This window comes from Vipera ursinii (assembly GCF_947247035.1).
Source record: "Vipera ursinii genome assembly, chromosome: 3".
Classification (NCBI taxonomy): domain Eukaryota; kingdom Metazoa; phylum Chordata; class Lepidosauria; order Squamata; family Viperidae; genus Vipera; species Vipera ursinii.
The window spans coordinates 58,108,016-58,132,494 of record NC_139516.1 but is presented as its reverse complement, the minus strand read 5'-3'; the positions used below and the strand labels follow the sequence as shown (position 1 = coordinate 58,132,494).

Here is a 24,479-nt window from a genome sequence, read left to right as displayed (position 1 = left end):
GACAGAATAACAACAAAAAAATCCAGAAAAATGCATTTCAAAAAAGTTATAAATTGATCTGCATTTTAATGAGTGAAATAAGTATTTGCTCCCCTATGAATCAGCAAGATTTCTGGCTCCCAGGTCTCCTTTATACAGGTAGCAAGCTGAGATTAGGAGCACTCTCTTAAAGGGAGTGCTCCTAATCTCAGCTTGTTACCTGTATAAAAGAAACCTGTCCACAGAAGCAAGCAATCAATCAGATTCCAAACTTTCCACCATAGCCAAGACCAAAGAGCTGTCCAAGGATGTCAGGGACAAGATTGTAGACCTACACAAGGCTGGAATGGACTACAAGACTATCGCCAAGTGGTTTGATGAGGAGGTGACAGCAGTTGGTGCGATTATTCACAAATGGAAAAAACACGAATCTCAGTCTGGGACTCCTTGCAAGATCTTACCTTGTGGAGTTTCAATGATCATGAGAATAGTGAGGGAATCAGCTCAGAACTATACAGGAAGATCTTGTCAATGATCTCAAGGCAGCTGGGACCATAGTCACCAAGAAAACAATTGGTAACACACTTATGTCGTGAAGGCCTGAAATCCTGCAGCCCCCACAAGGTCCTCCTGCTCAAGAAAGCACATGTACACAACTGTCTGAAGTTTGCCAATGAACATCTGAATGATTCAGAGGAGAACTGGATGAAAATGTTGTAGTCAGATGACACCAAAATTGAGCTCTTTGGCATCAACTCAACTCGCTGTGTTAGGAGGAGGAGGAATGCTGCCTGTGACCCCAAGAACACCATCCCCACCGTCAAACATGAAGGTGGAAACATTATGCTTTGGGGGTGTTTTTCTGCTAAGGGGACAGGACAACTTCACCGCATCAAAGGACGATGGACAGGGCCATGTACCGTCAAATCCTGGGTGAGAACTTGCATTCTCCTTCTCTCAGCCAGGGCATTGAAAATGGGTTGTGGATGGCTATTCCAGCATGGCAATGACCCAAAACACAAGGACAAGGAAACAAAGGAGTGGCTCAAGAAGCACATTAAGGTCTTGGAGTGTCCTAGCCAGTCTCCAGACCTTAATCCCATAGAAAACCTGTGGAGGGAGCTGAAGTTTTGAGCTGCCAAAAGTCAGCCTCGAAACGACTTGGACAGGATCTGCAAAGAGGAGTGGGACAAAATCCCCGAGATGTGTGCAAACCTGGTGGCCAACTACAAGAAACGTCTGACCTCTGTGATTGCCATCAAGGATTTTGCCACCAAGTACTAAGACATGTTTTGCGAAGGGGTCAAATACTTCTTTCACTCATTAAAATGCAAATCAATTTATAACTTTTTTGAAATGCATTTTTCTGGATTTTTTTGTTGTTATTCTATCTCTCATTGCTAAAATAAACCTACCATTAAAATTATAGACTGATTGGGGGTTTCCGGTCCTGTGCGCAGTTGAGGGGTTCGGGACTCCGTGCCCTCCAGCTGAGTTTCTTCCTGTTAGGGGACCCTAACTGGGCCAGAAGCCTCCCTGGAGAGTTGGCAATGAAGGAAGGAAGTCCCAGAGACTTCGGAGAGATGGTGGTCGACCGGATTGGTCCAGGAGAAGCCTTCCAGAAACCAACAGGAGAAAGGCTAGCAGCTAGCTTAACTCCAGAGTCTCGCGCAAGGTGGGAGCAACCAAAGTCAAATGCACTATTTTAAGCTGATCGTAAACAATGTGCTTGAATCTGGGTAAGAACATTGATTTTCTCTATCCTACATATCAACTTTCCTGAAGGGGAGAAATTCCCAAGAAGCAAAAAAAAAAAAAAAAAAAAACAAAAAAAAAAAACCAAAAACCCTCCGAGAGTAAAGGAGGAGGTTTCTGCCCCACCCTTTTGCTAATAGAAGGGGCAAATTGAACCTTTCATGGAGGAATAAAATCTGAAAAATGAACCAGTGCTGACACCTACTGGTCGATGAGGATTATGACAATCATAGTAAAATCAGTGGAAAAAACTAATCTCTACTTGTGACCTTCAAAGCTTTAACAAAAAACTCTCTGGACTATAAATATTTATTCAACTCTGACTCCAAACCTATTTCCAGAGGTGGGGGGAAATCTAGACTTTTGGTCATCATGGAAAACCAGAGATTTATAGGAAATACTTATCAAGAAAAAATGAATATTTTTCAAGAGAAGATATATAATATGTTGCAACTAATTCAAATAACCATGATCTCAAATCACAAAGAAATTCAGAATAACTTTGCAAATATAAATCAACTCATTTCCAATTCAATTTTATACAAAAAACAAAACTCAGGAAAACACAACAGAGAAGGAACAGACAAAACAAATGACTGAACATAAATTCGAGGATAGAGAATTAAAGATGGAATTCTACAAAACAAAGGAGTATTATTTAATCCGAGTGGAAAAAAGTTTACAAGAAATACTAGATTTGGAAAAGACAACTTACTCTATATTTCAACACTACAAAACAAACTTGAGGACAAGAAAAAAGACTGAATAAAACGTACTACAGAGATACCAGGGAAAACACTGTAACTGGAGAGACAAAAAGCGACAAGAGAAGCAGAGAGAAAAAAGAAGGAAAAAGATTCCCAATAAAAGTGCCCCTAACAAAGATACTGATTTACTTTATATATCTACAGCAACATTTACGAACATATGGAAAAACCTTTTGGTTTAGCAAAATACATCGTTTAAGAAAGATACTGGGCAAAGGAAAAAGGCTAAGGTGGAAACCAAGAAAATAGATGATGGGACTTATCAGAGAGAATACTTTAAAAAGAAACATTTGTTTGAATATGGTTAAAGAAATAAAAAAAATGGTATATATATGCTATTCTAAGGGGGATGAATTTTCTAAATAATATAGTATGCATTTTTCTCTTTTCAGTTCTTTTTCTTAATATGAGTAATATAAAAAAGTTGAAATGCCTTACATAAAGGAAATGTTTTAGATACTTAAATGTGGCTCAATTTAAGAAAATTAGAATGGATAAAAAATATTTTGAATAAGAGTTAAAGGACTAGATGACTAGATGTATTGAATGGAATGTTTAAAGATTAAAGATATTCTTAATTATGGTTAAAAATAATAAGAAATTGAGGAAATAAATATATATTAGCCTAGGAGGCATATATATTTTAAGTAGTATGTTATTTCTTACGTTTCTTTACTCTTGCTCTCCTTTCTTTTTTCATCATTTTATCTATTTCTTAAGAAATGTAAAACTGTGAGATGGCTTATACGGAAAAAGTTGAGTTAAATTTGTAAATGTAAATGTAATTAATTTTTGTGAAAATCTTCACCAGTAAGAACATCTAGAATTTGGTGGGAGAAATAAACTAAAATAAGGATTGTAACAGGATCTATGATAAGGCAACCAGAATGACTGAATAGAAAAGAAATATTATATGATTATTCTTTTTAGGAATATTGAAAAAAAATACATATTCAATTGTTATTTATAAAAACAATAAGAATTGTATTAATTCAATGTTTGCAAAAGAGGATATTTTGAGGAAAGAGGAAATCAACTAAAATTATTATGTGGAATATGGATTATAGAAATTGTTAATGATTGTTTTACAAATGTAACCCAGACAACACACTGTTCACCAATAATTCATTTATGTTTTTTAAAAAATCAAAAATCAATTACAAATAAAATATTATAGACTGATCATCTCTTTGTCAGTGGGCAAATGTACAAAATCAGCAGGGCATCAAATCCTTTTTTCCTTCACTATATAAGCCAGGATGGAATGTGGCAAGATCTGTAACAGGAATATATTAGGGTTGTGTAGTGATTCAGATTCAAAACTGCAAGCTCCTTAAAGCAGCCACCTCTTCTCTTAGTGACAGTACAGCCATAGAAAAGGTATATTTAGTTCAAAGAGTTGCAAACAAGCACCATATTTGCACACACACCCCTGCATTAACCCATGAATTTTTTTGTCCAACATCAAAGCACATCACAGCCGTAGGATTTACTCACGTCTGGTTGAAAAAGAATAGGACGCACCATGGGTTCTAAAGGATAACAACGTGCTTTTTGAAACTCACTTTCCAAGTTTTTTTTTAAAAGTACCTGATACTTTTCCAGGAGACCCACTCTTAATAGCAGGACCTATAGCAGGACAAAGCAGTACATCCAGTTCCAGTCGTTTCCATTCTTCAGTGAATTCTCTGCAGTATTCCTAGTGATAAAGAGAGGGATTTACATATCAGGACTACCTTTATTTTTCAATGAATAAAACCTGGCATCCAGAAATACAGCGGCATCTGGTAAGGGCAAGAGGACAGATAGCACAGCAAAGGTTTTGAGTTTGAGCAACAACTTTATGAATGAACACCATGTATCCTGGGAATTAAGTGTAAATGTATTTTCCTTCTTTCAACCCTTAAATCAGATTGTTTTAAAATGTCAAATAGCTTCCTTAGATTATCTCAGGGGCTACCACAAAGAAGAGGGAGCCAAGCTATTCTCCAAAGCACCTGAAAGCAGGACAAGAAGCAACGGATGGAAACTAGTCAAGGAGAGAAGCAACCTAGAACTAAGGAGAAACTTCCTGACGGTTAGAACAATTAACCAGTGGAACAACCTGCCTCCAGAGGTGGTGAATGCTCCAACACTGGAGGTTTTTAAGAAGAGACTGGACAGCCATTTGCCTGAAATGGTATAGGGTTTCCTGCCTGAGCAGGGGGTTGGACTAGATGACCTCCAAGGTGGTTCTTCTTCTTCTTCTTCTTCTTCTTCTTCTTCTTCTTCTTCTTCTTCTTCTTCTTCTTCTTCTTCTTCTTCTTCTTCTTCTTCTTCTTCTTCTTCTTCTTATTCTTATTATTATTATTATTATTATTATTATTATTAATTGAGGATCTTAAAGCAAAAACCTACCTGATCCCAGGCTTCCCTTCTGAAAGTACTGAGTCCAAAATTTGGTCTTTTTCTCCCCATCTCCACAGTAAAAGACACACTGCACTGTGCCACTGGATAGAAAATCCCCTCCCCCCAATATTATCAACTCAGCAGTGGATTCCCTTACAAGAAACGCTAAATTTAATAAGGCAGGGAATGACCTCAGTGTGATAACCTCAGAGAGATGAGGCTACCGGATGAACCCATGGCCTAACTTGCACTACAGTGGTATCTTATGCTCTTTTTCTAGAACAAAAAATATTTTCCTGATTTAATGTTCAACTAAGAAACACATGGTGTTACCAAATAAGTATTTATCCAATACATTCTTGAGAACGCTAAACTGTGCAGGTAGTAATTGTTTAATGACTGCTCTGTTTAGCAACTGTTCACAATTGCAACTTGTTAAGTACAAAATTGTACTTAGAGCTGTTGTAGAATCTCAAAAGTCACGTGATCAAACTTCACTTGTTCTGCAATTGGGAAACTGGCAGGCACTTATGAGTCACGGTGTCCTGTGGTCACATGATTGTCATTTGCGGACTTCACAGTTGGCTCCCAACAAGCAGTGTCAATGGGGAAGCCAACACTGAAATTACAAGTCACGGCAATTTGATGTCTCAGTTAACCACTTGTGGTGATTCACTTATCAACCACAGTGGGGATGATGAAAGTCCAGCACAGCCATGTGATCTTTCGCTTAATGACTATGCCACTTAGTCATGGAGTTTCTGGTCCCAGTAGTGGTTGTAAAGTGAGGACTATCAGTATTTCTGTCACACAGAAAATTTCATTGAGCAACAACATGAGTACAAAAAAAAAAATAAACAGGTCTATGTAGCTGTATAGTAGGACAGAGAACCTTATCCTATATTTCAGCTTCTGCTCTTCCCCTACAAAAGATATTTTGCAGACACCACAAATCGTTGTTCACAAGCATCTGATATTCAACTTAAAACAATTATTTAAAGGAAAGAATAGTTTCCCAAACAGGAAATGTCAGAGCTGTTCTTCATGTTGAAATATCCACAAAGGCAGCATTCGCAACAAGGCCATCTTTACTGATTTAGCATCCTCCAAATATATTGGATTTTAGTTTCCAACACCCCTATTCAAAGATGGCCAATGGCTAAAGAGAAAGTAAGATAGAGAAGTCTAGCATAATTGGGAGGCATCAGACTACAAAAGAATGATCTCAAGACTTACTGGGTTTTCCTAGAATGCAATACTTTTTTAATGAATGCTTTAAATCTGTGGTCTGAAGTTGAAAAAGACCATGCTATTTTCTCTAATGTCTCAGAAAATATTTACACATACCAGGTTTTTATGCAGTCTGGACAGATTCTAAAAGAAAATTTACCTCAGCTTTCACGTGGACTTTCCAAAGTTCTTTTACAGACCTAAAAAGTCAAAGAAAACAAATGAACTGCAGATGCATGGAAGTGGTTGCCTATATTCATGACCTGTAATAGCTTTCCCCAACCTGGGATTATACAGCTATGCTGGCTTAATTCCTCTGGGCAGAAGTCTCATTAGGCACTGGACTAGGGAAACATTTTGTATATTAATGCCAGTAAAGTTATCACTTTACCTATTCCTGAGATGATCGATATATATATATATATATATATATATATATATATATATATATATATATATATATATATATATATGAAAAAATCAAACTAAGAATGGATTAAGCAGTATTCCCCAACCCACAATGCTCTCCTTCAGTTGCAATTGTGAACAGTTGCTAAACAGAGCAGTCATTAAACAATTACTACCTGCACAGTTTAGCGTTCTCAAGAATGTATTGGATAAATAAATATTTGGTAACACCATGTGTTTCTTAGTTGAACATTAAATCAGGAAAATATTTTTTGTTCTAGAAAAAGAGCATAAGATACCACTGTAGTGCATGGTTCCTTTGACATTTTCTAAAATATTTCTTGTACTTTTATATATTTTTCCATATATTGTACTTTCAAATACCATTCCTTTTGACTTTATAGGCTATGTATGGGCTGAAGGAGAGCATTGTGGGTTGGGGAATACTGCTTAATCCATTCTTAGTTTGATTTTTCCCCATATATATATATATATATATATATATATATATATATATATATATATATATATATATATATATATCGATCATCTCAGGAATAGGTAAAGTGATAACTTTACTGGCATTAATATACAAAATGTTTCACAACATTGTGATTAGGCTGAGGAATTCTGGGAGTTGCAGTCCACAAGTCATGAAGGGGCCATAGTTCCCCCATGCTGGCTGAGGAATTCTGGGAGTTGAAGTCCATGAGTCATAAAAGGGCCGAGTTTGAAGACCCCTGTTCTAAGTGCTAAACAATAGATTCAAAATAATATTAAGTTATTCTGTGACATCCCAGAGCTTTTACATATTTTAAGAAACAAAATGTAGCGTTCATTTTGGGATATATGGGAACAATTCATTCTAGCTAGTTCTGCACATAAATAGTCTCTAAAAGTGGTACTCTACAAGTTAATTATAGTTCTTTGGGATCATGTGCAAAACATAGATCCTTGTTTTATGTTGAACTATTGCTGGAAAACCTTATTTCAGGTGCAATCATTTCTGCTTGGTTAAAAGCATAGTTATCACTAATTCCATCCAAATAGGAACTATAAAATCAGGAAGCAAAAAATCCACCTGCTTACTTTATGGCAAAGGCAACATTAAGAGCTGAAGGCCTTAATCTCCCAAAAATATTTACCTTTCATGCAGGTTGCTCAAAGTTATTGACTGACGAACAGCCTAAGGAAAAATAAATGAAAAATGCCCTAATTGAGGTTGATGTAAAAATAAGTGGTAAAGACTCTTAAACATTATATACTTCAGGAAACACTTCAAATGAAACACAACTAGCCCAACAAGCACCAACCTATTTCTTTAGCTTTCCCTGGCTGGGGAACAACAGTCCCAATCCATTTGAAAGGGTGAAGTTAAAGGAGGCACAATTGTTTCACTGCAGCCTGATATACCCTACATCACTTTAATATGTAGTTGTTATATTAATTATGAGAATGCCAAAGCTAGAATATTCAAAGTTGGTGTAGGGTAGTGGTTAAAATAACTAGACTAGGACTATGGAGACTCAGGTTTCAGTCCACCATCAGCCATAGAAACTGGGAGACAAAAGGCAGTGACTGGGAGATCAGACAGGTTCCTGAAGTGACTAGCTGACAACTCTGACATCCAAGCAGGGAACTAGACAGTCAGCTATCCTTGAACTTAATTCTTACTGATAGGGATGACGTGTTTGAAATAGGAACTTTGTGTCACATTAGAACTCGCCAATAACACAGGCACAGATAACTGAATGTAGGTTGAGAAACTCTGTTCCAGGTAAATATAGATGGATATCACTTACTATTGGGCTGACAATCCAGGCTAGGAATCTTCGTATCCAATAAGGTAATTTTAGTATCAGCAGGGTACGCTTTAGATTTGGATCTTCAGGTTCACCTTCACTGAAAGGCAACCAAGACAATCGAAGTACATAAATAAAATACTAAGGTAATTTTCAAAATGGAAGCTATCTTCAGGCATCAGCTATCACTGCTGGCATCCAGAAATGTCTGTTTACCATGTGAATTAGCAATTCTGATTAATCTGTAAACCAAGAGAAAAATCCTACTAAATCAGACATATAGGTGGTCCAAAACCGTTTATTTAACGACAATCTGGAATTAGAGGGTTTTTGAAAAGGGTGCTTTATGGCCCATAAAGCTATCACAAACTGTTGCGCTACCACTCCGCAGTCACGTGATCGCAATCTGTGTACTTGGTAGAAGTGGGCTTTATGTAGAATCTTACTCCTCTCCATTCTGAAATCTATCCATTTATTCTAACCTTCATCCTAAACTTTTTTTTTAACCGATTACTGATTTATAGAAGGACTGGTCTGGGAAAAGACCCAGATTCGAATCCACTTTGAGAAACAGAAGCTCACTGGGTCAAATAGGGGCCAATCACTCTGGCTCAGCCCAACTTACCTCACAGGACTGTTGTTGGGCAGCACAATGGAAGAGGAACACTGTTTATGTCACTCTGGATACTTGGAAGAGAAGTGGTATACAGGTAATCCTTGACTTACAACCACAAGTGGGCCCAAAATTTACACTGCTAAGCAAGACAGTTAAGTGAATTTTGTGTTTGCGATCTTTCTTGCTACAGTTAACTGAATCACTGCAGTTGTTATGTTAGTAACACGGTTGTTAAGTGAATCTGGCTTCCCCACTGACTTTGCTTGTCAGGTCACAAAAGATGATTGCATGACCCCAGGACACTGCAACAATTATAAGACATGCCAGTTGTTAAGCGCCCAAATTTTGATCACATGACTACAAGGATGTTGCAACAGTCATAAGTGTGAATAATAATAATAATAATAATAATAATAATAATAATAATAATAATGATGATGATGATGATGATGTTGGAAGAGACCTTGACGGTCATGTAGCCCAACCTCCTGCTCAGGCAGTAAACCCTATACCATTTCAGACAAATGGCTGTAACGTCTAGCGGAGCATTCACCGCTTCTGAAGGCAGGTTGTTCCACTGGTTAATTGTTCTAACTGTCAGGAAGTTTCTCCTTAGTTCTAGGTTGCTTCTCTCCTTGATTAGTTTCCATCCGTTGCTTCTTGTCCTGCCTTCAGGTGCTTTGGAGAATAGCTTGACTCCCTCCTCTTTGTGGCAGCCCCTGAGATGTAACTTCAAACAGCCACTAAACGAATGGTTGTAAGTTGAGGACTACCTGTATGTATCTAATAAATAAATAAAATGTTGCCCAAGACTTTCACCTACCGCACTCCTCTCTCTCATGATTTCCTTGTTGTTCTCTATGCACCCATATTCACTCAGATTTGTGTATACTTTTCTCTTACACTGGCAGCAATGTTCCATTTGAGGTTTCACTGCACAATTTAAGTCTTTCACCTATATTGATACATTACTTTGAATTCTTGTATGATATTTCTGTATCTTATTCCCAGCTTTTAATTTTAACCTGGAATAGCGGGACTAAAAACACTATATATCCTAAAAATGAGGTTTGATTAAATGGAGATCTGAAGCTGAATTTTCTCCATTTAAACATTGTAGAATACTGTCCTGGGTGTATTACTGCAAAAGGCTGTTTTATATAGTATTACATCCCTTCACATACAGGCAGTCACCATTTACCAATTGCCTTGTCTAGCAGCCGTTTGAAGATACAATGGTGGAGGAAAACCACTCTTTGCAGTTACGATCACTGCAGAGACACACAGTCTTGTGATCATCATTCACTGTTATACAACTGGCTTCCAACAAGCCAAATTAATAGATAAAGCAGGAATAAAATTACAAGTCAAAGTCACATGACTGCAGTGATTCCCATGTGACAAATGTAAAGAGACATCATAAGCTCATCATGGTAATGTGATTTTCCATTTAGCAATGGTGGCACTTAATGATGGAATTGCCAGTTATAATTGTGGTCACTAAGTGAGGACTACCTGTAGTATTTTAGATCTATAATAAAATCTTCCAGCAAAGTTAGGGATGTTGTTGTTTGAAGCAAGGGGAAAAAAGATTCATACAGCTGAAGTTCACTAGTCCCAAATGTTTCATTCATAGCAGCTTTCAGCATCACAAAAATTAAAGCCCTGCCTCCCCGCCTATTGAAAATAATTGGAAACACAAGAGAAGAAAAGGGGAAGAGGAAATCACAGTCCCAAGTAAGCCTCTTATTTCCTCACATACATACTTCAGACTATAGAAAATGCAATACTTACAAAGACTGTAGGAAAGTGGCACCACCATCACCAAACAACGACACAGAAATTAAGTTGCTCATAACATGGGCCATGCAAAGTGGCTCAAAGGGGACCAACTAAAAGAAATGAAAGAACATTTATAATAGAGTGATTTTTTTAATTGGGGGAAATACTATAATCAGAAATATGACTGAGAAAAACTCCCAATTCTCTAAATCAATGTTTTTTTCAAACTTGGCTAATTTAAGATGCGTAAAATTCCCCAGCATGCTGACAAGGGGAGTTGAACTCTATGCATCTTAAAGTTGCCAAGTTCAAAAACATTGCTCTAAATTAACAAAATGATAATCTATTCATTTTCATGCGATTCAATCTTATACTTGGGGAAAGGCTTGCACAACTCTACTAAAGGTCAATAGAAATGGATGTCCTGTATAAACTACCAATTGGAAACCATCTGAGGGCCATCCCATATATAAAGACTCTCCTGTGTTAAGCAAATCCGATCAATTTTTTAAAAAACTCTTTTGGTGGACCCCAAAACTAGCATAATAATTAATAAGGAAATTACAGAGATGAAGCAAAGTGAACCAGAATACAGCATTTAAATACTCAAAACCAAATAAGCCAAGTTGTTTTTTGTATGAAACTCCAACCTTTATTGATAACAGGCAGAGTGAGCGCCTGTTACTCGTCCCAGCTTCTGCCAACCTAGCAGTTCAAAAGCATGTAAAAATGCAAGTAGAAAAATAGGGACCACTATGGTGGGAAGGTAACAGCGTTCCGTGCGCCTTTGGCGTCCAGTCATGCCGGCCACATGACCACGGAGATGTCCTCGGACAAACGCTGGCTCTTCGGCTTTGAAACGGAGATGAGCACCGGCCCCTAGAGTCGGAAACGACTAGCACGCATGTGCGGGGGAACCTTTACCTTTACAGTGCAGTGGAGTTAGCAGGGAAGGAGGGAAAACTCCAGATAACACTTATGTGAAGTTTTGCTCTCTCCTTCTCTGCTGTTGTACCCTCAACAAAAATCACTTACACCACCTGATGTTGCCTTCTGAAACAGACATCCCTTTGGTACGACACATACTTCCCTTTCTACTAATAAGTATACGTACCACATGGCCATGTATTTCCAGAAGCTCCTTGGTTTCCAGCACAGCCCGTCTCATGGAAGGGCTTGGCATACTATAGGAATTAGTCAGATGGTACCCTATTCTGAGGGGACGTGAGCTGGTATAAACCTAGAGCAACAGAAGAACAAGATAAGTTTTCGAAACAATTAATCATAGTAGATGCCTTAAAAGCAGGACACCACACTGGATAAATCAGCATTAGTTACAGAATCATCCATTTCTCAATCATTCAAGTTCTTTATCTGCTGGTGTAAATATCAACCCACTGGCTTAACTCCAGAGGCTCACAGACAAGGATACTTAAGCCAATAAAGTTCTTTAGCCAACAGTTCTGAAGCACAGGACCAAATTGTGAAATGGTTACCCAGGATGTCAGTGCCTGAGCACACTAACCCAGATTCAAAGGGGGAAAAAACAAGCTAGTTCTTTAAATATCCTTTTCCCTGTGGGCAAACATACAATGCGTTTTCATAGCTGAGAGAATGATTTAGTTCACTATAGCTGAGAAACAAAAGGGACAGACTGAATTTTCAGATACAGGTAATCCTCGACTTATGATCATAATTGAGCTTGGAATTATGGTCTTAAATCATGCTGGTTGCAAAGTGGGTCATCGTGATTACGCCAATTTTACAACTTTTCTTTTGCGATGGAGCCCAGGCAAAGCCACAGCATCTTTAAGGGAGTGGTAATGGTTGTGGCAAGCACGTCCATGTTTTTCTTCAAGGAAGCTGTTCCTCTTCCGATTCGAAGATCTGCGCATGGTTAGTAGGATCACTGATCTTACTTGGTCATTGAAAGGAAGAGGTGGCACTGTGGGATCCAGATGGAACATTTTCTTGCACAGGAGAGCTTTCAGGCAAAGGGCAAGGCTGTCAACATCCCGCGCCATTGGTCCCACGCCCACAGAAACTGGAAGTAAGAAACAAGTAAACAGAAAGCATTCAAGAGTAGCCTTTTTTTAGGACACGGGAAAATCTGAGAGGAAAATTTCAACCACTGAAGCTCACAAAAAGAGCCAACTCATTCCCTACTTTTCAGAATGAATGACCTCTCTTGCCCATTTTCATTAACACTATAAGAAGAGCAACTTTTTTAATACAATGGAATATCAGAAAACAGTTAAAGAATACTGTAAATGTAAAGACTTTTTTTTTACTCTATTTTCAACCTTTTTCTTTTTTTAGGGGAATCTTGTCGAGAAGGTGGTTGGGTTTGCATCTCCAGAAAGCCCTGGATGAAAAGGGCTTAACAGTACTCTTTTCAATCAAGTTTCAGACAGATGCCAGCCCTTTTGAGGTAGCTGAGACAAGAAGCACCAAACAAGAGTACTAAGATTCAGTAACAGAAACCCACACATCTGAAAAACTGTGTGGGTTTTTGAAAAACTGTTGCTGAAAAATTAAGAAGGAATTCTTCTAAGACTCTTTCTCCACCTTCACCTGTTCAGACTGTTATTGTTTATTAAACCACTGCCTAGCATGCAGCTTTTTCTCCTGTCTCCCAACGTCAATTCCACATACCATTACAGAAGAATAATCCCTCTCAAATGCTATGGTACATTTGATGTCTTTCAACAGGAAGACCTCATGCTGGCGAGAGAAAATGCTGTCAGCACGGCCTGATACTAAACGAATGTCATTCAGTTTTAATCCTATTTATTCTAGATATGTTTTACATGTGTTAATATTTCTATGACCTATTTTATACCTATTTTATTTGCTATATGTCGCCAATTTGTAGTTGCTTCTGACATGAATGAAGAACCGTTAAACCAGTCTGCAATACTGAGATGTTATTGATCAACCTTTTAGATTATCTCTGGATCAGATTGGGAGTCCTTGATCACTCCATAGATCTAGCCCAGGGGTAGGGAACCTTGGCTCTTTGACTTCTGGACTTCAATACCCAGAATTCCTGAACCAGCCATGCTGACTCGGGAAATCTGGGAGTTGAAGTGCACAAGCCATCAAAGAGCCAAGGTTCCCTACCCCGATCTAGCCATAGATCCTGACTTTGTGAAGTCTTCTGGATGAGGCCATCTACTGGCAGAGAATTAAATAACATCAACCCACTGATGAACAAGTAGTTCTCAATTCAGCCCAAAATTTCCATTGCTAAACAAGGCAGTTGTTAAGTGAATTGCCAACCACAACAATCACAGCGATTCACTTACTGTCATAAAATCAAATCTTGTCATGTAGTGGACTTGACTTGTGACTGGAACGACTTATGATCAAAATTCTGGGCTCAGTTATGGTCCCAAGTTAAGGACTACTTTAACCCTTTGTTAGTCACCCAAAGTTACAATTTGCAAGTTGGGCAGCCATATAAATCAAATAAATAAATAAATAAATAAACCCCTCTAGGAAACAACTAAGCAACATGCTCAAACCCTTTCCTGGCAAGTTCTTGATACAATACCCAACTGCTAATTTCAGAAACTTTCTCTTTTAAAGAAGAAAGTGACACTAGAACATTCAGGTAACATAGCATGCTTGTTACTAGCATTAGATTACTGAGTTCATACTTTTTTGAAAAGCTTCCAACATTTTCAAAATTAACTTTGTAGAAATTGATGAAACTGTTTCTCAGAAAAAGAATGTCAAAGAATAATTTATTCACGTCAAACAAACTTCCCATTTATCTAATCAAATAATAGTATCTTACCTACTTTCTGACCGGGGATACATGAAATAATTCCTTTTTTGCTATAGAGACATCAAAAGAGTAGATTTAGTAAAGCTGTCAAGCTTCACAATTTTCAACATCAATTCCTCTCTGAACTCATTCCAGCCCTTAACACAGATGACATGTTGAGAATATTTCCAGTTCAATTTATTGAACAGGGTTAGCTCATACGAACTAAAATAGCCAAGATTGCAGCCAAGCCTATTAGACTAGCAATAGCACTTAAGAATTATATACCGCCCCATTAATTCAAACATAATTGATAAAACATTGGAAGTTCACAACATTGTGATTAGGGTAAACAGTAGGGTAAAACAGGACAGCCTATTCAGATGTTAAACAGAATTCACTTGAAGTGGACATAAGGTTACAGATGTAACCTTCAACAAAGGTTGAATGAAACAAGATTTTGCCTAACCAATGATCTGACTTATTACTTTTCAGTATTTCAATTACTTATTAGTTCTCCCATTCTTGGCAACTCTGATATACAGTTACAATAGATCAGGAATCTGAGAGGAATAATCCACATATTTTAAACTCTGTATTTTAGGGATTAGGGTTTGTATACAACCTAATTCTGTTGCTAGTGGTTTTTAAACCACAAATTCCGCAAAAGCCACTTGGGATACGAATGCTGCCTCCTACATCTGTGCCAATGCCCAGAATAGATCCTCCACTTTTAATAAGAGATCCTTCCCCTCCTGACGATCCACCAGGGCTTTTAGTGTGATCCAAAGGATGCAGGGTTTGTCCAAAGATCGGATTACTGCAGTCATAACTGAAAAGACAAAGAATATTGTCAGCAATTGGTTTTGGAATACTAAGAATGTGATTCAATTAGCCTTTTTACAAAATTATGCGATATCCCTGGTTTAATCTTAATCTGAAACAATGGTATTTACACTTTGTATCTTAATAAGGATTTCTTTTCTTTTCAAGTAGTCACCACAATGTATAAAGGCCTAAAAAAATCTTTTCTGATATCAGCACTGGGCCCCATGTATACATACACCTCTGTAATATCTTAAAGATGGTCAAAATTTTGTAGGACTGCCAAATTACAAGATTTCAACTGTTTCACTTTCAAATTTCACAAAATTCTGGCCGTCTTATTCCAAATCTCATATCAGTAAGAACAGTGAGCAGTACTAAGTGCATCTCTCTCAATCATAAAGAAAATAACCACGTTTCTTTAATTGTGAAGAGGAAATGCTGATTATCATAATCAATTATTAAGTCTTCTATTTCTTAAAAAAAATATGCTTCCTTAAGCTTTAACAATTATCACTTACAGTGCTGCCCAAGGATGTGGTGGAAGAAAAAGAGGTAAGAGGTATTGTTATCCGGGTGAAAATATTAGTACTTTGGTCAAGTTGAATCTTCCACTTCAGTATCATACACTACAGTACAGTCTAGTCAGATGATGACAAACAAATTTGTACAGAGCCAGTAATGCTATTTGCTTTGTCCATGTCCAATGGCCTCCATTTCACTGCAACCAGTGTAAACATGCAATCAGTCTTTAAAAGGTGTGCTGGGGAGGGGGGGGGGTTGCAGTGCCTTGAACAAACTTAGATTGAGCAATTGGATGACTTTACCCATTAGACCTAGCCCCTCTGGAAACAGATTTGTGAGAAGCAAGGAAAACTGTTGGGAGTGTTGAGGATAAAAGTAAAGAATGCTGGGGAGGAAGGAGTTAAAAAACAGGTGGGAAAGGAAAGGGGAAGACCACAGAAATGGGAATTTCTGAAGCAACCAAGGGCAGAAAGTTGACAACGAAGATGTGCGTGTGTGCAAATGTGCTAAAAGCCGAGATATTGAGGAGAAAACATGGAGAGATGGGATGGGGCTTCTACTAGGAAGCTGAAGAAGCGAGTGGAGCCTTTATAAAGACATCAATAAGCAAGACATAGATCAAAAAGGGAAATGACAAGAAAGTTAAGGAGAAAGAGCAACTTTTTTCATTGATCCAGCATCAACTGAAACAATTAAGAGAACCTTTAAAGAAAGTTTCAATCCCAGAGTTAAAGGAGAAAAAGAAACGATATCTCACCTCTTTAGTCAATTTCTAGAACTGTCCCCCTGCTATGGTAAACATATGGGTCTTGACTGACAATATGGGGTGGGGGAGGAATTACCCTTTTGTTTTAACCCACAATGATCCTAAGCAAACTGATGGATACCGGAGGTGAAATTTTTCTTATTACATGTTTTTCTTTAGGTAAACAAATCTCCACGGTAGTCCTATCTGCCTCACAGATCTCTGACTGACAGGCTTTGGTTCCAAGACCATAGCAACCAATGTGGAACACATGTTAGTGTACAGTCCCCCTGTAAGCCCCCAGAAACAATACCTATTTCTAAAGGTTGCAGAAATAGTGATCAAAAGATTACTAGCAACTTAAGCTGTTTTAATAGTCCCCTCTGGCCAATTTTGAAAACAGATGGGAGAATTTACAGGCTAGAGAATTCATCCCAACCCCATTTTGTGGCATTTGTTGTTTAAACTCAAAGCCTAGGGGAGGAATATGTGAGATGAGGCTGAAGCTGACATACCTAAAGCTGAAGCAGGGTGGACAGAGCCAGGAATTTTGTCTAAAAGATCTCTTTGGGAGATAGACAAGAAGAAATGAAATTGTTAAGGTAATAAAAGAATGTCACCTGAACCAGACAAAACAAGTTGCGCTTCACCACGTGGAATGCTCCCGTTCCCCCCCTCCCCTGAAGTGCCATCAGCAGGTACTAGACTTGTAAATCAACAAGGCAAAAGTAAGCTGCCAGTTTTATGAATCAACAAAGCAAGGACTTTGGGGGACAAAAGGGCCCCTGAAGCCCACTTACTCTTTGTCTTTGGACCTAAGACCTGGTGGCTTCCATCCCTCTAACTAGTGCCTGGCAGCCTAGTTGAGAAGGACAGGGGTAGGGGTACTGGTAGCTGTGTAGGAATGCATGTGTATGAGAGAAAAAGGGCAAATATATGCTGTTACTAAAAAAGTTTTGCTCTTATTTTAATTTCACTGGGTCCCACTGTATTCCAAAGAACCAGCTGTGAAAGTGATTTGAGTGTAGCTGTTAATCAGGACTGTGTGAGTGAGTGACCATAAGCCAAAACCAGGAGCGCATGTAACAGCATGCCTGGTGAGCAGCGAGGGTGGCAAGGGCCCAAAAGGGAGACAGGTGGGTGGGAGAGTTGAAACTCTCCTGTGATCATAAATGCAGGTGAGCTGCCGAACACCTGAACTTTGATCATGCGGCCGCAAGACTACTGCAAGAGCTATAACTTCAGTGCCTGGTGTAAATCCCTTCCTTCAGTGCCACTGTAACTTCAAACGATCGCTGAATGAATAGTCTTAAGTCAAGGATTACCTGTACATAAAAATCAAAACATGGACAATGGCGGGAAAAATACATGATTTACCTCAGCAGAGATTGGGGAACATTTGTTTTTACGAACGGAATTGCTCCTTGATGTTTCAACACCTGCACTATAACAGCGTCTTCTGCTGCTGGCTGGAAGAGACGTTTTACAAAGCCCAAAGTACTGTCAGAGCCCTGTGATGAGGGAAAAGATGCAAAGAGGAGAAGGAAAATCAGGTTCCCCAGAGAAACATCAGATATCATTCAGTGATGCTGGGTTTTAGATGTTAAAAAGCAGCAATAAATTGGTAATGTTTCTATCAGTTGTCCTGTGGAGCATTAAGAATATTATTATGCAGAAGGTCCAAGGATAAATTCTTTATAGAATATAGAACTAGCTAGATGGTGAAGTTGACTGCTTTAATCAGAAAAAAATAACTTGACTTTCTTGTAACTTGGAGACCACTGTTCGATTTCTTACAAAGCAAGGAGAAAAATCAGGTTTTGACTTTGGATTTTGAGTACGAGATTTGATTTGACTAGAGAAACATTGAGGAGTCTTAATTTTATTTATATTTGTCAGTTTAGTAAGTTAGACTAAAATTAAGTGAAGAATATATTATGAATATATTTTTTGAATGTTGAGTATTAATTTTATAAGGCATTTTAAGTATTGGTATTATTCATCAGAGATGCTATTGTATTAAAAATTTCTTTACTAGAAAAAGTTAGAGGTCATGTTATATATATTTTTGTTTTGTTTTTTAACTTTTCCTATTATTCCCTTCTCCCTTTCCTTTTATATTAGTATTAGATGTGGTAACCCAGTTGGTATCAGAGAACTTCACATGTTTTAGCAGACAGCAATCAATGTTAAGACTGCTGTGAAACATGCCTTAGCATAAGGTAAATTTTATTTTGGTTATCATAGATCTAAACACATTTTCTAGCACATTTTTAAGATATAGCTGATTTCCCTCACAACATGCAACATGGATTTTTGTTTGATTTAAAAGCTGTCTAATTGCAAAACCACTCACAAATTTAAACACACATCTTAAAGCCATACAAGAAACCAACAATGGAAATTAAAAAAAAAATCTAGAGCATTACAGTTTGCAGGCTCACATATCACCCTATTCCAAGCCCTGTTAGAAAGGGTTTAAGCTGCCCAAAGTCACCTTGGAGGGGAAATGGGCAACTTAAAAATGTAACAAATAAATAAAATAAAGATTTTGTAAAAGACAGCAGGATTTGGCATTAAGTGATTTGGGCTATTAGATACAGGCAGATTGAAACATGATCTCATATTAACATATATAGTACCTGCTCGAAGCAATTTAGGTCCAAAGCCAAGATGCTCCTTATCATATAATGGCAAACAAGTTGTGCATCTACCTGTTCTTTAGCCACACAAGAGCTCTGCATACCCACTCCAGGCCCACCCCTGCGATACCTTGCAGTCAATGGAGTCCTTTATGCTGACGGGAACTCCATAGAGCAAGTCCTTTTTCCCTTCGCTGTTCATACACAGAAGCTGAGATTCCTCTGCTATGTAATCGACTATGCAGTTGACATCTGCAGTCACTCTCAAGGCCTAGAAAAAAGCAGGGAAAGACAATCTCTTCATTTCTCCTGTGAAATGAAGCCCACCTTTACAAGAGGAGAAGAAAAAACAAACAAACTCGAAGGCAAGTCCGTTTGGTCTACAAAACTACCTCATGCCTGAAGAGAATTGCTTCCTCTACCTTTTTTAATTTCTCTTGTGAGTTACGTTACCCATTTCTTTTCCTCAAAAAGGTAACTAATTCTTTTCTACATGGGCATTATTGTTCAATGCCAATGAACCGGAGCGACCCAATGTTAGAAGCTAAGTAGGCTCTGAATTTCCCCCCCAGCAGATATATATCAGTCTCAGAAGGTTAAAAAATAAAAAAATAAAAAAGATTCTTGCTTGAGCCTTTGAATCAAGGTCAGCTCTTTATGTTTCACGATCACATTTAATAGCTGGTTTTGGTAACTATATGGAATATTACTACTGTCTTCTTCTAGGACATTTTTTCAGTTTGCCAAACTAAACTAGCTTACAGCCCTAAGTTTTCCTTTTGTTCTCCCACCCAAATACTAAAAGCAGCTTTCATTCTGCTGAACCTTCCAAGGTCAGGTAGGTATTGCTACTTTGGTTCTATTTCTGGTATAGGCCAATTTGTTCTTCCTTGCTAGAAGTTTCATTTCTATGTATTTATTATCAAATTATTTCTTGATTAATAGATTTAAAGCTTGAAAAGATTATTCATTGTTGGCTTTTTTGGAGAAACAAACTATGTACTTCTATCTTGCAGTATTTAACCACTGAACTCGAGTGTTTTTTTCTGAATAATTACCCAGAGAATGTGTTTATGAAGTTTGTTGCTACACTGACAAAATGCTTTCTATGCAGGAGAGATAAATTTGCTAACACCACTGAGACCCTTATAACAGCAACAGCAAAGAAGATGCCGTAGAAATATGTGTGACCCACAAGAAATATGCAGATTCCTAAAACAATTTTCAAATCTACTTTTTACACATGTTTATGGATCCTCAGGAAATTTCAGCTTGAATCATAATAATCCTATCCAAACATAGTTCTCATTTTTGTTAACTTAGGGAATGATGCCCCACCTTGTCCACATAGGTGTAGACAACACTCTCAGGTGTGAGTGAACCATCTTCAAGTTTCTGACAGAGTTCAGGCAAACTCAGTGATAAAATAGGTTCTGGTTGGTGATTTGGATTCTGAAAGAGAAAAAATCCTCATGTATAATAAAACACTGCTTCTTTTAGATACTTATATAATCTATCTATAAAAATTTAGGATTTTTGCAATATAGCTGAAGGTAAGTTGAGTATAAACTAATCAGTCCTGTAACTGATGCTCTGATCCTTATTAAAAACAATGCTAAGCAGATTTGACCTTATACATGTAAAATGTGTGTTTCAGGAAAAATATTAATGCAATTCTTGCTCAGTCACATTTTTGGCAGCGATTAAACACAGGATAATTAGGAAAGTATTAATACATTACCATCAGTTTATCTATATATTCCTAAAAACACTTATGATCTTTAACTGGGCAAAATGGTGCACCATAGGGCAACAGTTTTTGAAGCAAGGTACCTCAAATGGGCTAATTTACAGAATGTGTCCAAAATCTGGAACCCGATTCTCAACATATTAAAATTTGGGGAAGCTGTAACTGCTACTGGCTGCTGGTGCAGTCACATGATCTTCATTTTCAATGTTCCATGACAGTTTCCCAGCCAGTCTCACAATCCTGTGCTTCCTTTCTCATCCAGCAGCAACTGCCTACTGTCTGTTGGGAGGGGGAAGGGAAGAGCAAGAAAGGGAAGGGACAGCAAGTTTGATCATGTGACTGTGGGGATTAAAGAGATTTAAGGAGGCTCCATTTGTTTGGGGAATGTTTATGAAGATTGTCAGTCATCCAGGTCATGGTTGTCCCAAATATGTTTTTTTTCAAAATGCAATTGTACGTTGTTTTTCCTTGAAGACATTTCACTTCTCATCCAAGAAGCTTCTTCTCATCCAAGAAGATGGGTTAGTTCTGAAGAAGGTTCTTGGCTGAGAAGCTAAACTTCTTCAAGGAAAAACAAAGTCCAGTTGCCTTGTGAAAAAAGCATCTTTGGGACATTTGTTTGGGGAGTTTGTGGAGCCTCTTTAAAAAGGCAGTCCCCTTACAGGTTCACAAGAACAACACCTACTTTGCAGGCTGGCTCTGTAAGAAAGCTGATCCTATATTGGGCCGGGTGCCTCTCTCAGAAGCTGCTAAGAAGGGGATAGTAAGTTGGGTACTGCTTTGTGAAAAGGACCCTGGAGACTTGCAAGCTCCAGCCAGCAACAACCAGTTGATCTCCCTTGGAAGGATATCTGGCTGCAGGGGCTCAATAGGACAGGATGAGTGTGTAAATTATTGCAGGGGTGCTACAGCAGCCATAACTTTAACACCTGGTCACAAGTAGCTTTTAGGGGCATCTGTCATAACTTCAAACGGTCGCTAAGTGACCAGGCATAAGTCAAAGACTACCTATACTGCCTAAGAAAGAGTAAATATACCAAATGTATCAAGAAACAGAGTCACTGATGATTACATGGATAAATAGTAAAAGTAAAAATGCATTTAAACACTCTTGTCAGAAAGATGAGTCAGGAAACTGGGATTAGGAAGAAAGATCCCTAAAATCAACAATCCCTCACACCAAAAATCTAAGAGTCATCAGCCTAGCCCCAGGGAAGCAGGATTGACCCTTGGGACATAATAGGATTAACTCACCACCCTCAGAATACCAGAAAGGCACAATTAGACTCAGGTCAAAGTTCATGCCACAGGAACAACTCCAAACAAAAGCTCAAGAAGGTATAAAAACCCACCACTCCCTACTACATGTGGTCACTTTTGCCAGAGCCTTATGTCTGGCTCTGCTCTTCAATGAACCCCAATCCACTTTCTAATGCAGTCTCCATTTTGATTATTCCCAGCATGGACTGGATCTTGATGAAGACTTTTTCTTTCGACAGTCTTCATTTTAATTGTGAAACTGAAAACAGCCTTTCACTCAAATCAAAACCTTGACTCTACGATGAAATACACAACAAGCACAGGCAAGTTTACAAGTCTGCACACGGTGACTAATATTATAATCAGATAAAATGCAAACTAGAATTGTTTTTATTAGATAAGCTTGGTTCCTTTAAAAAAGACTGCAAGAAAGTAAAATCTCCCGGAGCAAGTCCATCCCCATTTCGAAGCGTACCCCTCTTTGCCTCTCCCTATGTCTGTGAACGTGGGGATGGATGTCTGCTTGGTGCACAGACTTTCTCGAGCTGGCAGAGCTGGGGGGGGGGGGGGGCGAGAGAGAGAGAGAGAGAAAAACCACACCAAAACGGCTTCCCCCGACCTGGTCTTGGAAGCGCTGAACGGCTCTTCCCATTTGCTCGAACGCGCGCTGCCGCCGGCTTCTCGCCTTGGCTATCTTGCCTTGGACCTGCCGCCTCCTCCGCCATTTCAGCAGGAGGAGGGTCGCTAGCGAGCAGCCCAGGAAAGCCGAAACCAGAGATACAATCATCCTTATTGCCGAACGGCAGTCCGCAGCGCCTCGGTGGCTTTTGTACTCCGACTCCTCCTACTCCGCTCTGTGCAAAAATGCGAATCTCCGCCCCCTTGCAAAGTCTTTTACGGAGAAGGTGCCTTCGCACGCAACCCGAAGTGGCGCGCACCGCAAACTTTTTCATTTGGTTCTCACGCCCTTTTCTTTCGAAATTAGCTTGTTAGCCACAAATGCTCTTTTGGTGAAAACATGGTTATACAATACAGCTGTTTGAGAAAGTTTCGCTAATAGCCTAATACTTCGATTCTTAGTTTATAAAGGAGCCACTTTTTCGAGCATTCCCCCCCCCCCAAAAAAATAGACGGGAACTTTCAGCCCCCCCAACACAGCTGAATTGTTAATTATCAAATATAGCTCCAAAAATAAAAAAGGAAAATCCGTGGGAATTAGGAATTTGGCCCCAATTTTATGATCTAGAGCAGACATGTCAAACACAAGGCCCGGGGGCCGGATCCGGCCTGCAAAGTGGTTTCATGCGGCCCGCGAAGCCATCCTGGAAACAGTGAGGGAATGGCCCCAGCTGCCTTGGCCCTGGCCCAGAGACCCTCCTTCTGCCAGAGACCCTCGGATCTGTCCCACTCCTGCCAAGCCCCCATAGGCACCCTTGATGCCAACGATGTAGAGCTGGCCATGCCCACCCAGTAGGCCATACTCACTCTAGCCACGCCCACCCAGTAGGCCACGCCCACCCTGGCCATACCCACCCGGCCCCTTGAGGGCAACTGCAGTGCTGATGCGGCCCTCAATGAAATTGAGTTTGACACCCCTGATCTAGAGCAGGGATAGGCAACCTCGGCTCTTTTATGACTCGTGGACTTCAACTCCCAGAATTCATGAGTCAGCTATTCTGGGAGTTCAAGTCAGCTATGCTGACTCAGGAATACTGGGAGTTGAAGTCCACGAGTCATAAAAGAGCCACCCCTGGTCTAGAGCAGGGGTCTTCAAACTTGGCCCTTTTATGACTTGTGGACTTTAACTCCCAGAATTCCTCAGCCAGCTAGTCTGGCTGAGGAATTCTGGGAGTTGAAGTCCACAAGTCATAAAAGGGCCAAGTTTGAAGACCCCTGGTCTAGAGTCTAGTACATTAACCATCACTTTAGTATGAGCCAGCAATGTGCTAAAGCTGCCAAAAAAGCCAACGCAATCCTAGGGATAATATCAAGATCACAGTACTGATTTATACTGTACTGATAAGACCACACTTGGAATACTACATCCAGCTTTGGTTACCACAATACAAAAAAAAAAGATGTTGAGATTCTAGAAAGAGTGCAAAGAAGAGGAACAAAGATGATTGCGGGGTGGAGACTATACCATATATATATAATGAATGGTTACGGAAACTGGGAATGTCCAGTCTAATGAAGAGAAGGACCAGGGGTGACATAATAGCAGTATTCCAAT

The 24,479-nt window shown here is 39.0% G+C and overlaps 1 protein-coding gene across 1 annotated transcript in view; it reads right to left on the bottom strand.

Moving 5' to 3' along the window:
• Window positions 1-23,081, bottom strand: part of LOC310638489 (fatty-acid amide hydrolase 1-like) — a 28,236-nt gene extending 5,155 nt beyond the window's left edge. Inside the window, exons 1-13 of the mRNA XM_083359603.1 lie at window positions 22,866-23,081; window positions 20,575-20,688; window positions 19,367-19,507; window positions 17,972-18,105; window positions 15,125-15,331; window positions 14,530-14,570; window positions 12,647-12,771; window positions 11,842-11,967; window positions 10,740-10,837; window positions 8,330-8,429; window positions 7,673-7,713; window positions 6,280-6,319; window positions 4,092-4,200 (exon numbers count right to left, since the gene is read on the bottom strand). Coding sequence (XP_083215729.1) covers window positions 4,092-4,200; window positions 6,280-6,319; window positions 7,673-7,713; window positions 8,330-8,429; window positions 10,740-10,837; window positions 11,842-11,967; window positions 12,647-12,771; window positions 14,530-14,570; window positions 15,125-15,331; window positions 17,972-18,105; window positions 19,367-19,507; window positions 20,575-20,688; window positions 22,866-23,033 — 1,444 coding nt within the window. The 5' untranslated portion in view covers window positions 23,034-23,081. The remainder of the gene's footprint in view (window positions 1-4,091; window positions 4,201-6,279; window positions 6,320-7,672; window positions 7,714-8,329; window positions 8,430-10,739; window positions 10,838-11,841; window positions 11,968-12,646; window positions 12,772-14,529; window positions 14,571-15,124; window positions 15,332-17,971; window positions 18,106-19,366; window positions 19,508-20,574; window positions 20,689-22,865) is intronic.
• Between the last annotated feature and the right edge of the window lie 1,398 nt (window positions 23,082-24,479).